The 15,233-nt window shown below is 40.3% G+C and overlaps 2 protein-coding genes across 2 annotated transcripts in view; one reads left to right on the forward strand and one right to left on the reverse strand.

Moving 5' to 3' along the window:
• LOC118123690 overlaps positions 1–15,233 on the forward strand; it is a 56,673-nt gene that overhangs the window by 30,280 nt on the left and 11,160 nt on the right. The window lies entirely within an intron of this gene.
• Positions 375–3,828, reverse strand: LOC118123694. Its single transcript, XM_035181219.2, has 3 exons — positions 2,268–3,828; positions 1,977–2,090; positions 375–1,196 (listed from the first exon to the last, which is right to left on the reverse strand). Exons 1-3 carry the CDS (start codon positions 2,407–2,409, stop codon positions 1,048–1,050), a joined length of 405 nt encoding a protein of 134 aa, XP_035037110.2. The 5' UTR covers positions 2,410–3,828; the 3' UTR covers positions 375–1,047.

Below are 15,233 nucleotides of genomic sequence, written 5' to 3' on the forward strand. Positions count from 1 at the left end.
AGAGGAACCATAACAAAACGCGCAAGTGTATTTTTCCCAGAGTTTAGGCGTGGTAGACATGCCAGATACCCACATTAACGTGTAGAAGCACTAACAAAGTGGAATTTGCATGCTATGTCCCCTTTAAGAGACATTATTCCACTATGGGGAATTCCTAGCAGAATTTCCAGTGACAACGGCAGACACTTCGTAAACGAAGCTGTCAAACAACTCGGTTCTCATCTAGGTATGGATGTGCGAACACACTGTGCATATCATCCAGCCGGTGGTGCAGCTGTGGAACGAGAGAACGGCACACTCAAAACTGCACTCTGAAGCCTTGTTGCTGACTGTGTAACCCTCTGCAGAGCTAATAATTAAAACTCAAAGACAACTCCGGTCTGAGAAACTCTTTATTTCACATCTCAAGATAAATTTCCACTACATTACCTTCTTGTGTAAATACTCTGAACAAATTTGAGAGTAGCTGAGAAAACACACACACAAACAAAAACACACGCACACAAGCTAGAAACACTAGAAATATACAAAGGCAATTGGACTTATTCTATAGTATCATAATGTTATGTTGTAGATTGTGAAAAGAAAAAATTATCAATGTGTTATTCTTATAGATTTTTACAAACAAGAAGTTATTTCATAGGTGCAATGTTGGATAATCCGCAGTTACCGATTAAACTTTACAAAGAGAAATTAAAAAATAAATGCTTATCTAAACATTCTATCCTCGTATTTTAATTTTAAAGATCTTTCTGGAAGTGTTTTTTTACACACTGCATTGTGGCACTATATTGCCCATTGATGGCACACTCAAAAATCTTACTTAAACCTGTTCAGGACTAGCACATTGCATTATTTTGAAATACATAATACTGTATGTGGGTTGATTAATCCCTGTGCTTTTGTTCAGCAGTAGAAAACTAAATGTTTTGATAAACATCTTCGTCTTCTCCATAAATGTCCAGCCAGTCTTCAGCAAAGGGCTGGTTTACATTATTATCGTGGTCAGTAGCACTGGTCACTTGGCTTTGTACACAACCACTGCCTTTATTGTTCTTCTCTCTCATAGTCATCATGATCTTCATCCACCGAACTGGCTTGCTCCCACTGCCTCTTCTTGTACGTCACTTGTTCAAAGTTCTCAGCGAGCTGCTCCACCTCATCCTCAGGGTCTTCATAGTGAATCCTGACTGCGACTGGAACATGAGCAGGGAAAGAGGATCTGCCATGAATATGAGAGCCAACTAGAAATCACATAGTTATTTGCACAGTCAGGAACACAGATAAATAGATATTTAAGTGTGTCTTAAATGTGTGTAGGCAGAACTAAAGAATAAAATATGATGTGGATTAGTAGTGGTCTGATTTTGGCTAAAAACACTGGATCAGGTATTAAAAACAACAAATTGATCTTTTGAATAGCTTGATAGACTAGAATGGCACTCAGTAGAGCGCATACCTCTGCCACCGTGAAACAATACCATGATTGTTTAGTTCTTATAGAAGAAATATAAAAGAATAATCAAAAACTAGATGTCAAGGGTTCTTCCGGGGCCCCATCCATCCTGCAAGTTTGGTGGAAATAGGTTTAGTAGTTTTTTCATAAAAAATTAAACCAACAAACAGACAGGCAACCTTGTCAAAACAACCTTAAAATCCAAATCACCCCTTCTTTCAACTCAACCTCATAAAAATGAGAAAAATAATTCCTTTACTTATTCAAGAGTGGCCGATTAATTTGAGAGCAGGACTTATTGATTTCAAATTTAGATTTTGTAATGCTTACACACAAAACCCTACATTCGCCCTCAAATAGCCCCTGCTTGTGCTCAAACTGTGCACTTGCACTCAGATATTTTCTGCTTGGACACATTTCTTGTGCTCCATCTCCCGTTCTTCCCGATTTTGATCTGCTCTTGGATTTTGTCTTCCCCATATAACAAATACATAAATCAACCAAAACCAAAGATATTCACTCTTTGCATCCACCAGTCCGCTGGCTTGCTCCAACTGCCCCTTCACTTGTTCAAAGTTCACATAGAGCTGCTCCACCTCATCGTCAGGGTCTTCATAGTGATTCCTGACAGCCACTGGAACATGAGCAGGGAAAGAGGATCTGCCATGAATATGAGAGCTAACTAGAAATCACATAGTTATTTGCACAGTCAGGAACACAGATAAAGAGATATTTAAGTGTGACTTGAAAATAGGCTAAATAAATTACAACAGTTTCACATAATGTAAAGTGTGTCCTTGTGAGCACAGACATTGAGGGACTCCAGGCGGCATCGCTTGCGGTCTTCTCTTGCGGACCAGACAGATCACCACCGGGACCAGCAGGAGCAGCACCAGGCTCCCAGCAGCTACAGGGGAGACCAGCAGCAACAAAGACACTAGGAGAGAAAACATTGACTGTGACGTGTCTTTTTCTGTATATTTATTTTCCCTATTAAAGATACAGTCCTGCAAGCTGTTTCTTTATGTACTGCACATGCAGATAGACACAACACATGCCAACGGAGAAAACATTTTCATCAATTTGACAACAGGTGCTCGGAAAAAAGAAATTGCACTGCAAATACTCCCAACACAATGGAAGTATTTCAAGGGGACACTCAAAAGTGACAACAGTCCTGTTTTTTGCTTATCTTTTTTAATTTAAAATCCTATCTTTTTTTGTTACCTCCCATAAGTAAGTGATGGTTAAATGTTTCCTCCGTATTCATTGAAAACATCCTTTCTTAGAAGGTGTAATGTTGTTTTAGACAGGAAAACTTAGTTGAATCGAAGGCAGGCAGAATTGAGTTTGTTACTGTACGTATAGTCTATTACAAATAATGTGCACTCAAGCACTGCCAACTAGCAAGCAGTACCTGGTTGCAAATGTAATAGTTGCATGCTGTTAGAGATATTGTATGTTGCAGGGAAGAATGTACATGTGTGGACTTTTTGGTAGATTGCAGAGCACTGGGGGGAACACAGTCCCTAACTCTTCATAAGAAGCATCAACCTTGACAACAAACTGCTCCTTAGGATCTGGGAGGATCATAATGGGTGCAAGAGTGGGTGCTTTTACAGACAGTTGGTTCACGAGGAACCAGCATAGCAACTAATGCATATACTAAACATTTTCTTGCCAGGGAGAAGATCAGTCTTATGTAGTGACACTAAAACAAAATTGTAAAAGATATCTAGAAAGATTTAATTCAAAAGAGACAGGAAGACAATTAGACCATGAGATAAACCAAAAGCCATGGCAAAATGCTGCTGGTATTTAACCAAATGATAGTCATTTCTAAAGTCAAGTATAGGAGTGTAGGGAAAATGGTAGCATTTTCAAGATACTCAAAAGCAAAGACAACGAGTTGACAATAGAACCTGTTTTTCACTTGGATGTAAGAAAGTTCTCTAAAGGCTCAAGAGTGTTGGCTTCTTTGGTGCAAGCTGCTAACAAGCTTTGGATGCATTTTACGGTAGCCTCTTCCCGGGGTTCAGAGAGTGACTTCGGCAGCAATGTCCCTAGAGGGATGTCGATGCTGTGAGCAATGTGATTGGAAAAGAAACCAACAGGGAATTTCAAGTTTACAAGTGTGTCTTGTGAGTGGCCTCGGGATGGCATGGGTCCCACCAGGAACTGATGATACCCATGAGGAGAACTACGGTGCCAAACAAGACAGCCTGGAAATGGTTGCTCTCTGGAGGTCAGTGAAGTATGACCCTGCCTCTCCCTTCTTCTGTCTTTGAGACGGGTGTTGCTGCAGACAACTAGTCTGCGTATAGTAATGAGTATCCTCGTTCTTAAAGGGGACATAGCATGCCCATTTTACCACAAGTTGATATGGTTCCTTGGGGTCTTAATGAAATGTCTGTAACGTACTTTGGTCAAAATACCACAAGGATCATTTAAAACAGCACCCTTTTTACCCTGTCTAAAACAGCCCTCCACAGAGTGACCTGTTTTGAATGCCTGTTCCTTTAAATGCTAGTGAGCCAGCTCCCCCCTTCCCCCTCCCCCCCATGATTTTAAACGATATAAATTACATATTTTATATGATATAAATTATCAAATATGCATCCCATACTTTGTATTCCCCTTCTGTTGTCCTGGAGTTTTAATTTTCCCAATCACATAATTAAATGTCCCCCTCTGCCCATCCACTACAAGACACGCAGCAGACAGAGAGAGAGAAAGAGAGGTGGGGGGCTCTGAAGACCATCATTTACCCCGAACCCCACATTCAACGGTTACAACAACAAGCGGAGAAAGCAGAATCGCGGGCTGACCTTATATATACAGTCTATGGGGCTGACCAGCGCGGAGAAATGCACGTCCCGTGTGAACAGCCAGGCGGCTGCGTGCTTGAGAACGGCGCGGCGCTGCCTCGCAGCAGCGCTTCCGCGTCCGGTGTAAACCCGGCGTAACGAGTGTGGGGGGACGGGGGGGTGGGCCAAGACCATGTAGGGAGACTTCCAGTGCCTTGTTACGACACAAAACCCAGGAAGCTCAATCGAGTCACTCAAGCATGACGTTTCTGACTTAGAGGAACCATAACAAAACGCGCAAGTGTTTTTTTCCCAGAGTTTTGGGGTTGGTAGACATGCCAGATACCCACATTAACGTGTAGAAGCACTAACAAAGTTGAATTTGCATGCTATGTCCCCTTTAAAGGAGTTCGCAAGTCTGTGGAGGGATGCATGAAAGAAAGAAAGTGTTCTAAGATCCAGAACTCAAAAGGGTGGTCGGCTACCGGCCTCTACCACAAAAAAGGATTGACACCCCTCCTTGTGACTGTTGTCACCTCTTGGAATCTTTGGGAGAAATGGTTGATAAGGATGATATTAGGTAACCAAAATAGTCCAGAAGGGAAAGAGGACGGCTGGAACACAAAGACTCGCAAAGAGACCAGTTGAAGGCAAAAGCTACGTGAGAATTTCAATGCAATTTTCTGTTTGCACACACACACACACACACACACACACACACACACACACACACACACACACACACACACACAGGGGATGCAAACAAAGACTTGCTTCCTCACCAAGTCAGAGAGCATGGGATAACAAATTAAATGTCTTGTTGTGATCATGACACTTGCATTAAAATTCTTACCTGACTTTTGAACTTTTGAATTTCATGTTTATTGGTAATAACAACAACAACAACAATAATAATAATAATAATAATTGGTAGTATATTGTTACAATGGACTATGATAATTTTAGTATCCTTTAACACATGGTTGTTTGGTAGAAGATTTGCCTGAAGAAGATCTAGCACCAAAATGATGCAGTTAAATACATCACTGCACAGTGTTCAGGAGTTTTGTTCAATAAAGTTTAGTAACCATGAATCAGGGTTAGTAAATATTATATCTTTTTCATTTTATTTTGAACTATTAGTTAAATATGAGTAAAATGTAAAGTTAACTATTGATTAGTTGCAATGTTTGTTAAATACATTTTACGTGCAGTTTAAATAAATCATATATTAAACTGGATTCTTTTAAATCCAAGAGGAAGACACAAACCTGTCCAAAAAAACTGCAGAAAATAGATGCATCAATTGTTTGCTTTGTTTGAGCCGACTTACATTTAACGATGACGCTAATCGATGTGGTCACTCCAGAAAATGTCCTGGAGGACAATGCGACCTCATACACACAGCTGTAGTTGCCCTGGTGTTCATACTCAGCTACGGGGAACTCAAAGGAGGCTGAGTGGTTGACTGCAGGCTTGTCAGTGATGTTGGAGCCACAGAAGAAGAGAGAGAAAACACCTTCAGGGAGTTGGGAGGAAATCGAGCAGTTGATGACAAAGCTGTGACCCTTTGTGACCTCTGCAGCTTCAGGACTCCAGTGCAGTCCACCATCAGCAGATATCAGGTCGATGGTGGGCTGCAGCAGTGGCACTAGTTACAAAAGGAACAACACAATGTCACAATTTATTTTTCTTTATTTATAAATCAGTAATGCCAACGATGCATACAGCACATATGTGTATCAATCTTTGCTTTTCTGAAAAGGACCACAAACAGGAACACCGCGCAAAACTTTCCATCTGAGTTAAAGATGCAGTCAGTAGTATTTCAAATTAGAGGCGAGACTCCAAAACTGTCTGCAAAGCCCCTCCCTGCTGCAGTACCTGCACAGGATAGTAACCACAGCAACCAGAAAAAAAACATAGCCCACTTCACTACAGTAATATGAGAGCTGCTGGCTGGGCCTGTGAAGCCAACTTGTGGTAATGCTAAACCAACACTGTGACACTTAGCTGTCACTGTGCAAGCACAGACTTACACAGACGTCAGGACAAACATCGACCCACTTCACAACTTTCAAATAAAGTGTGGACGAGCACTGAGTGACACTCGATCTTTTGGCACTGTGTGGTGGATTAGAAATGAGAGTTTGGGATTCTTCTAAATTGCAGTAAAAGCTGTAGGTGGAGCCAGAGGAGTCAGATATACGTTTTTTTTTGCTAATATTATCTGCCTCATGCACTGTTATCAGATCATAGTTACAGATTTAACAAACATTAAAAAAAGTTTTCTTGTTGTGACTGTCTGTACCTTTCAAAGAAAATGTGCGGTTTTGAAAGAATAAAATATGATGTGGATTACTAGTGGTCTGATTTTGGCTAAAAACATTGGATCAGATATCAAAAACAACAAATTGATCTTTTGAATTGCTTGATAGACTAGAATGTCTTCCCCATATAACAAATACATAAATCAACCAAAAGCTAAGATATTCACTTTTTGCATTCTTTCTAGTATATTTGTACTTGTACTCTATTTGTAAAATATTTACTTTGAACATTTATATTAAATTAAAAACTAGGATCAGTAGATTTAATTACCGGTAACAGAGAGTCTGACAGAATCACTTAGGGGAGAGTTGACGTCTCGACTTGATACCCTTGTCTGATACTGACATTGGTATAATCCCTCTTTATCAAGGTTCACTTGATGGATGCTGAAGGTAGCGGAGTCCGCACTTGACCATTGTCTGACTGAGCCTGACGTCGTCTGCAGAATGAACGTTCCACCTAAATGCTGAGTTGTGATCGCACAGGTGATGACAACATCCTGACCCCAGGTGACCTCACCACGGGGATTCATGAAGATGCTGGGTTTTGGGAGGCTCACTGTAAAAGAACAGTAGATAGTACCATTGAGATGAAATGAATGTAAATCTCTACATTTGAACTTAAAATGATAATTTCAACCAAATTAAAAAGATCAGAAACTATAATTTTCTTTACCAGTGAGATTGAGATGGTCACTGAAGAGGGACTTGAAGTATTGACCCAAAATCTGTATTTGAAATTGGCACTCGTACACTCCCTCGTTATCGAAAGTCACTTGAGCAATATTGAAGGTAGCAAAGGAAGAATTTGATGTTGAATTTAATTTTGGGATCCGACTGAGTGTGTGTGTGAAGAGGAACCTTCCACCTATACGGTTAACTGAGATTAAACAGGTGATGCCGATGTCCTGACCCCAGGTCACTACACCAGGAGGATTCATGAAGATGGTGGGCTTCAGAAGGGCTGTTGAAAAATGTGTATTATTAATAACAGTAATAATAATAACAATAATAACAAAACAATCCAATGAAATGGGGTTAAAAGAATGCCATTGTATAAAAGTAGGTGTTACTAGGTGATTAATATATAAAAGTAATTTAAGACCTCAAGTCCAGTAAAAGTGTATAAAAGGTTTTTAAAAGCAATTCACAAGAGGATGAGGAGCAATGCAGTGTGATCTTGTCAGAGAGTTTGTTTCCTTAGAGATCCTAAGAGGAAAGTCCTTGGTCCTCTAAGGCCCTTTGTTGTCGTCTTCAGAGCTCAGTAACGATACAGTCATGGGGCACCATGGTAGAAAGGTTCAATTATGAGTTTAACTTCTTTATTAAGTTGTTTGTCACAGATATACAGTGTATTTGTAACTTGTAAATACATTTTTTTTTAGCTGTATGCTTAATTATATACACTGTGCCTTAAAGTTATAGCTATTTACATAGCTATTCTTGTCTTTCTTCACTGGTTCGCACTGAGTTTCAGAGTACATTTTTTGCTATTATTACTATACAACTATATTTTAAACATGATCAAAGCAAACTGGAGCCTGAAAAGACAAAAGCAAAAATGGACTGTGGCTCCCTCTGACTCTCTCCATTCCTACTACTCTATGTGGCATATTTACTTACCTTGTGCTTCAGAAACCAGATGGAACTCCTATAGTATACTAGGGTTATCTGGCATAGAGGTAATGATGACTGATCTACTGAGCTGGCCGCAAGGCTTTCATAGTGCTGCCATACAAGCCAGTAACCAGTCAGATTTACCTTTAGCCTCAACGTACCCTTGTTCGGCCTGTATTGTTGATCACAAGGCCAAAACACTTGATGACGCTACGGTGCACAACTGAGGTTATGTCCCTAACATCAGCTGGGGGCTGCTAACAACTGCTAACATCTACTGGTAGTTGGTAACATAATTTGTGCAGAAGACCTTCAAACATACAAGGGATACAGTACTTAAAAATAAATTTATTATTATTGCTATGATTATGATTATGATTATCATTATGTTTATTATTATTATTATTATTATAACCTCCGCCAAGGACTTTAGGTTTTCATCACCGTTTTTGTTTGTTTATGGTTAGCAGGATTACGTGATAACTTCCATGAAATAAAAGGATGGAGTAGATCCGGATCATTGGGTCGATCCCGGAATTCTTTTTTCACTTTCTTATGCATTACGTATTACAACATTCTCGATGATTCCTCAGAGAATAATTCATGGATCTTGATGCAATTCGGTGCACATCCAAATAAGAATCTGGATCTAATTCATTTGTTGGCTTGTGAAATGTTGGGTTTATTATTATTCTCATTATAATAATAATAATAATAATAATAATAATAATAATAATAATAATAATAATAACCTTAGTAATTACCACAGATTCAACCTGTCCCTTGAAAGGCCCTGAGGTTCTGGGCCCTGACACACTAGCCAATAGTGAATTCAGCCTCGTCCGTGGCCCAACAACTCGGGGGTTTGATGAATTGATATTGATATTCTCTTCTCACCTGAGCAGATGACACCAGCATCCTCATTGTGTCCACAGTTATGTCGCCCAAATGTTCTGTGCTGACAGGCGGTTAAAGAAGTTTCATTTCCTAAACAGGCCACATCATCGAGCCAAATAGATCCAACTCCTTCTCCAAAGTGAGCACCGTAAGGCGCACTCACTGCTGTACCACAGTTCAGCTGTCTGCAAACCACCCGCGCATCCTGTAAGTCCCATCCGTCATCGCAGACCGTTCCCCAGGTGTCGTTGTGATAGATTTCAACTCTTCCAGAGCACCGAGTGGATCCAGAACCAACTAATCTGATCTGAAAACCTATCAGCCGTGTAACAAACATCATATTTTAACAGAACATGCATGTAAAAGTACAGGAGTTATATGTATCATGTATACAGGTGAATGGACTGACCTGCAGCAGGTGAAGATGTGGTCAAGAGAAAGCGGACTAGAAGAGAAAAGAGAGCACATGCAGATTTATATTTACATGATTTATATATACCATATCTATTTATTTTATTTTTTTAAATCCATATATGTATTTTTATGCCTCTGTGCCAGTGGCTGGAGGCATAATGTTTCGTATTGTCCCAACATCTGTTCCATTATTGTGAAAACTATATCTCAAGAAGGCCTTGAGGGAATTTCTTCACATTTTGTAAAAACACGTTCAGCTCTTTATTTTTGGCATGTCTGTATCTTGAGAAGTTACACGAGAGGGCACATGATTTTTAAACAAACTCATGGACATCTATCCTCGATGTTTATTACAGATCTGTATAGAGGGATTTTCACCAGTCAATGTGTACATGATGTTTATTCAGATATGATTCTGAGAAGGTATGTTTCTATTAAACAGTTTCAGTTTGGAGACAGTTTTGATTCAGTATAACGAGTGGTAGAATATCATTGTGAAACAGTTTTTTCCTTTTTTTCAGTCCAAAAAACATTTGGCATTTTAGACCTAAGGTTTACATTTGGATTACATACATGAATTTTATATTAAATAATAAATAATATAAAAAAAATCTGAACAATCTTGTACAAAGAAGATTCTTTCCTATGGGGGTACATGTGTTTGACTGGAAGTTACCAAGACAACACATTTATTTCACACATATTTAAGTATTGTACATAAGGCTGTTGACAGAGAGATCCTCTGCATCTGAGGAGTTGGGAGGGTATAGTGTCTTTCTTTAACCTTTCCAGACTAAAATGAATGGAGTATATCAAGAGTAGTCCTGCTCTTATAGTTATGGGTTTGCAAGTTAGAAACCTACAACAGAATCTGAGCGTTACGTCCAAAGCCAAGCACATCATTCTTAAATTAGTTTGAGGATTTACAGATAATAATGGGAAACTTTACTGGATGCTATCAGACTTCATGAAAAGTTAGCTCTGTTCTGCTTTTTAATGATTTTGGGGAAGTTCAGCAAGCCCAGCAAGCATTGGAAATAATTTAAATTGTATGTAGCTTTGTAGCTGAGATAACACGTCACCATCAAATGCATATCTGGCCCTTGCATGTGAGAACAGAAGGTGTAGTAACTTTACATAGCATTAGCAGTTATGGGATTAACAAATAGACTATATAGAAACTAGCAAGATAATATATAGTAGAAATAATTAATAAACTGACTTTGTCAAGGGGTTTTATATTATCAACACTACATAATTTAAGGATGTTACAAAATTTACAAGCATACACAGCAACACAGCCATGCAATTAATACATAGTGAATTTATAGGGCTACAATTATCAACAGCCTGATAGCACATTGGGGGGAAAAGGGTGTTATCTGTTTGGCCAGCCGCCATCTTGAAAGCACGCTGACTCACACAGACACACACACATGTATACTCACATACATATCTTTGTTTAGCAATTAGTAATTTTTATTGTTAATACATTTTTTCTGCCATTATTTACAAACATAAATGGCGCCCCGCGTGAGGCAGAGTACAGTTGGAAAAAAATTCATAATTATGCAACATAAATTTTTATTTCTCTTCCATTTTTGGCTAACATAACTGCTGCCCCCGCGTGAGGGAGAGTACAGTTGAAACAAATTCATAATTATGCAATATTAATTTGTCTTCATTTTTGGCAAACGCCAGAAATAAGTGGAATTTTGAATTTTCAGTCAAGCCAAAGGTTTGAATTCAGTTCCACTAGTCTACCACCGGAGTAGACATTCAACCGTATTTACAAACAAGTGCATTGTGGTGAAATTTAATTTATTCATAAATTAAATGTTTATTAAAAAATAATTATTCATAACTACCACTTTAAGTCCTCATAGTGTTACGCTAAAAGATTGCTATCGTTGCTAATAACTCCAGTTGAATATTCGTTGTTGAAATTTTAAGAATTTCTTTTAACATTTGAATAACACATATTCAATGTTAACTGGTCAAGCTGTGAAATTTCCTGTAACTGTTAAGTGCTTTTGAATTAAGACATAGCGTGCCACAATCTGTATAACAGAGCTTGTACCTGGCTGTTACTGCCTAGCATATCAGCCCAAGTTGGATAAGAGAACCTGAGAAAGAGCCACAGCGTGCTTCCAGCCCTGTGAATTTATAGAACCCTAACTGTTACTGCCCTGCATATCAGTTAGTGATTACAAGTTTGGTGAACTGTTTAACCCACCATAGTTTTGGTTAGGCTAGTGTACGATCAAATCCACACTACAAGGTGTCTTAAAGTGCAAAACAAATTCTTTTTGATTTATAAACTTGTAAATCTAATCCTTCAATTTCAGACCCAACAATGGAGAACCCCTGTGTAGAACAATTTGTTTCTTCCCTAGCACAGAGCCTGACCCCTGGCTATCCTGAATTCATCAGCAAGTTGAACTTCAGTGAGTGTAATAAAGAAATAGATTCTCTACTTAACGACAGGTGTGATGCACAAACAGCATCAAAGGGTCCATTGTTGAGATGCATGATTCTAAATTTCCACAGGCAAATCAACCTTGCCTGTCAGAGCAAAGCAGCCATGGAACAGGAGGTAAATGCCCTAAGAGCGCAAAATGCTCTTCTCTTCCAAGAGGTTCAAACTGCTAGGAAGAAAGCCCTGCACTATTTAGGAGACCTGCACTCAGCAGAGTCAGATCTCATTTCACACAAGGAGGAATTGTTACAACTTAGTTTAGAAGGCCCGGCCTCACATCAGTTTTTGAACCAATGTGATTCTGGTTATTCTGATTCACGCTCCTCCAATAGTGTACGGTTAACTCCCTCTTCACTCCCAAGATGGGACAGAATCCCATCCGACCCGAAGTCTTTGGGAAGTAAGTCACCTCCTGATCCTCCACTGACAGGAAGAGGTAACAGCTTCCTAACTTCCCATCTCTCTGACTCTGACACTGACATTGATGACATATGTAGTTTATCCTCAAGAACACATTGTGCCTCATATACTTCTCATCCACTGATGCATGACACATTTTTCCGTGCACAACTCTCCAAAGGGGGGACTTCAACATTTCAAGATGTTTTAGCACCCCCCCCCCTCAACCAGAGAGACCTGGAGCAGGTGATGCACGTGCCCGGACCTCACAGTGTCCTCGCTTTGATTTGCTTGAGTTTCTAGCTAAAGATATTGAACAATTTGATCCAGACAACTGTGATAACAATATTGATAATTACTTTAGAGAACTAGATCTCAGCTTAAGTGATGTGCCAAATGCAACAGAAAGAGAGAAGGTTAGACTCGTGTTAAAAACCAGCTCTACAGCTGTTCACAAGTTTATTCAGTCACTTCCTTCCAGTGTCACAAGTAACTACACAGAGCTCCGTCAAGCACTAGTCGAGGAATTCTCTTCTACTGCTGACGAGATCACATCCATTGTTACAGCATCCCAAATTAAACATTCACGTCGCGAAAATCCCAAAGATTATATTCGACGTTTGAGGCATGTTTATTTTCAGGGAAAGAACGCACCAGGCCTAGAAGAAAATCCCACCTTCAAGTCCATGTTCTTACGTAACTTACATCCATGTATACGCACACATGTTGTACTGATGACACAGCAAGGAAAACCTTCAATGCACCAGATCAGGAAGATGACACAGGTGGCTTGGGAAACTGTTATCACTTTCAAGGCTACAGTAGGTGCAACCGAGCCCGTCAAAACAAACAGCACGGTGTCAAATTCATCCGCTGCCTCAAAACTTCACCCTCACAACAAAACGAAGGGGGGTGACAACAGGCAGCGTAGGGACACAGAGCGTATCCGCCATGTCCGCCAACTTCCCAGAGATAGGCATTCCCACAGTAGAAGCTGTAGGAAACCATACTCTGAAATTCTGGCCCAGACAAATTACCACTGCTCAGAAGATGACGACAGCGTCTCTGAGTACAGTTTAAAATATGGTTATGACCGAGCACACAGTGACAGCGCCTCTGAAGTCCTCTTGGACTCTGGCTCCCCAGAGCGTTACGGCCCTGAGCCACGACACAGGCGATCCAGAGCTCGCTTCTCACGGCCATAACCAACGCAGTTAACCCCTGTACTGACAGTCAGTATTAAGTTTCTTGCAGTTAATAGGAAAATGTTTTGTTAGCAAAAGCAGCAAACCTCAAAACCTAAATTCTGATTGAACTTATATACCACTGCCAACTTTGTAAATATGTTTGGATCGACTACTTTTCATTTCATAATAATGAAGTCCATACCACACATGTTAGGACATTAGCATGTTATTACAGAAACAATGATACAGTCATTTGGATTTTGAGACTTTGAAAAATTATGACAACCTTCTGCAGAAAAACCTGCTGAAGATTAAAATTGTTAAGTCTAACGGATCAGACTGAGTACTACATTGAGTAGGATCCAAGGAGTGAACAAAACTCTTGGACATTCCAAATGACCTTATCATTGTACGTGCCACTCTCTCTGCATCTTATCTTACAATTTACAATGTCTAATTTTTCCGTGTTCTCCCTAACCTAGTGAAGAGCACAGGTTATTCATATCGTACTGTCATTGTAATCTGAATTATTTGTCTAATTTGAATCTTGCTTTGCCAAACTATATAGTATACACAAATGCCCAGATGTTACAATCCAAATGAACTGAAAATTGACTTTTCCAGCTTTGGACTAAACATTTTTCAAGTTTGCCCTCAGGAACCCACGTCAGGTGCGATCCTGAGAACGAAGGGGGGATGTTGGGACCTGGTTTTTGGGAGACCAAAGCTCTGCCTATATGTGCAGCCAAAAGCCTGAAGCCGCATGTCCCTCCAGGACTCAGTCTCCCAGGGGCCATCAAAAGCCTGAAGCCGCATGTCCCTCCAGGACTCAGTCTCCCAGGGGCCATAAACATCACACAGAGGAGTGAAAAACCCCCCAGGGACACAGGTTTCAACTCCCATTGGTCACTCTGGACCCCATGACCTGTGAGGTCACCAGGCCAATATAAGGCCAGGTCTCCCCCTCTTCTGTCTCTTCTGTCTCTTCTGCCCTCTTCCCACAATCCTTCCACAGGAGGGAAGGCTGTCGAGCCTCTTCTCCAGCTCACATCATCTCTTCCCATCCAACTCTTCGAGAGGAGCACAAAGGTGCAGCTTCCAGCTCATCTCACCAAGGAAACCTCCTCGTACTCCAAGCTCTACCAACCCTTCAAGCAGCGACTCGATGTCCTGCTGGAAAACTTCAGCCAGCAACTGAGCTGCAGAACTCAACAGAATCACCAAGGCAGGAGCCACACGGCCAGCCAGACGACTTCACAGAACTTCAAACTGCACAGCAACTCTTTTTCCCCTTTCCACGGACGGGTAACACAACTGGGCTTAATAATTATACTAGGCTAAGCAAGACTGTTTATTCGATTCTGTGTGATATTTATAAGTTTGATTTGTGGTGTTGTGATATTTTGGGTACAAGTTATTGAGAAAGTAATGTTAGTCTGTTCTGCTCTTCACAGTCTTTCGTTGCATCCAATCCAGTTACTTTGTCTAATTTGGCACACACACAGACACATGCATATCCCTTCACCTAATTAGCTCTGACTCCTGCTACATGTCGTAAAGACAATAGGGGGGGGGAAGGGTGTTATCTTCAAAGTGGCCAGCCGCCATTTTGGGAGCACGCGACTCACATAGACACACACACATGTA

Source organism: Hippoglossus stenolepis, chromosome 16 (assembly GCF_022539355.2).
Source record: "Hippoglossus stenolepis isolate QCI-W04-F060 chromosome 16, HSTE1.2, whole genome shotgun sequence".
Lineage (NCBI taxonomy): Eukaryota > Metazoa > Chordata > Actinopteri > Pleuronectiformes > Pleuronectidae > Hippoglossus > Hippoglossus stenolepis.

Bases quoted from the DNA above. Each gene is read 5' to 3' on its own strand.
- LOC118123694 (XM_035181219.2), bottom strand. From the start codon at position 2,409: ATGTTTTCTCTCCTAGTGTCTTTGTTGCTGCTGGTCTCCCCTGTAGCT. The intron at 2,091-2,267 runs GTCTGTGCTCAC...CTCATGTTCCAG, and splicing joins GCCGCCTGGAGTCCCTCAAT to TGGCTGTCAGGAATCACTAT. The intron at 1,197-1,976 runs GTGAATATCTTT...CTCATGTTCCAG, and splicing joins CGGACTGGTGGATGCAAAGA to TCGCAGTCAGGATTCACTAT.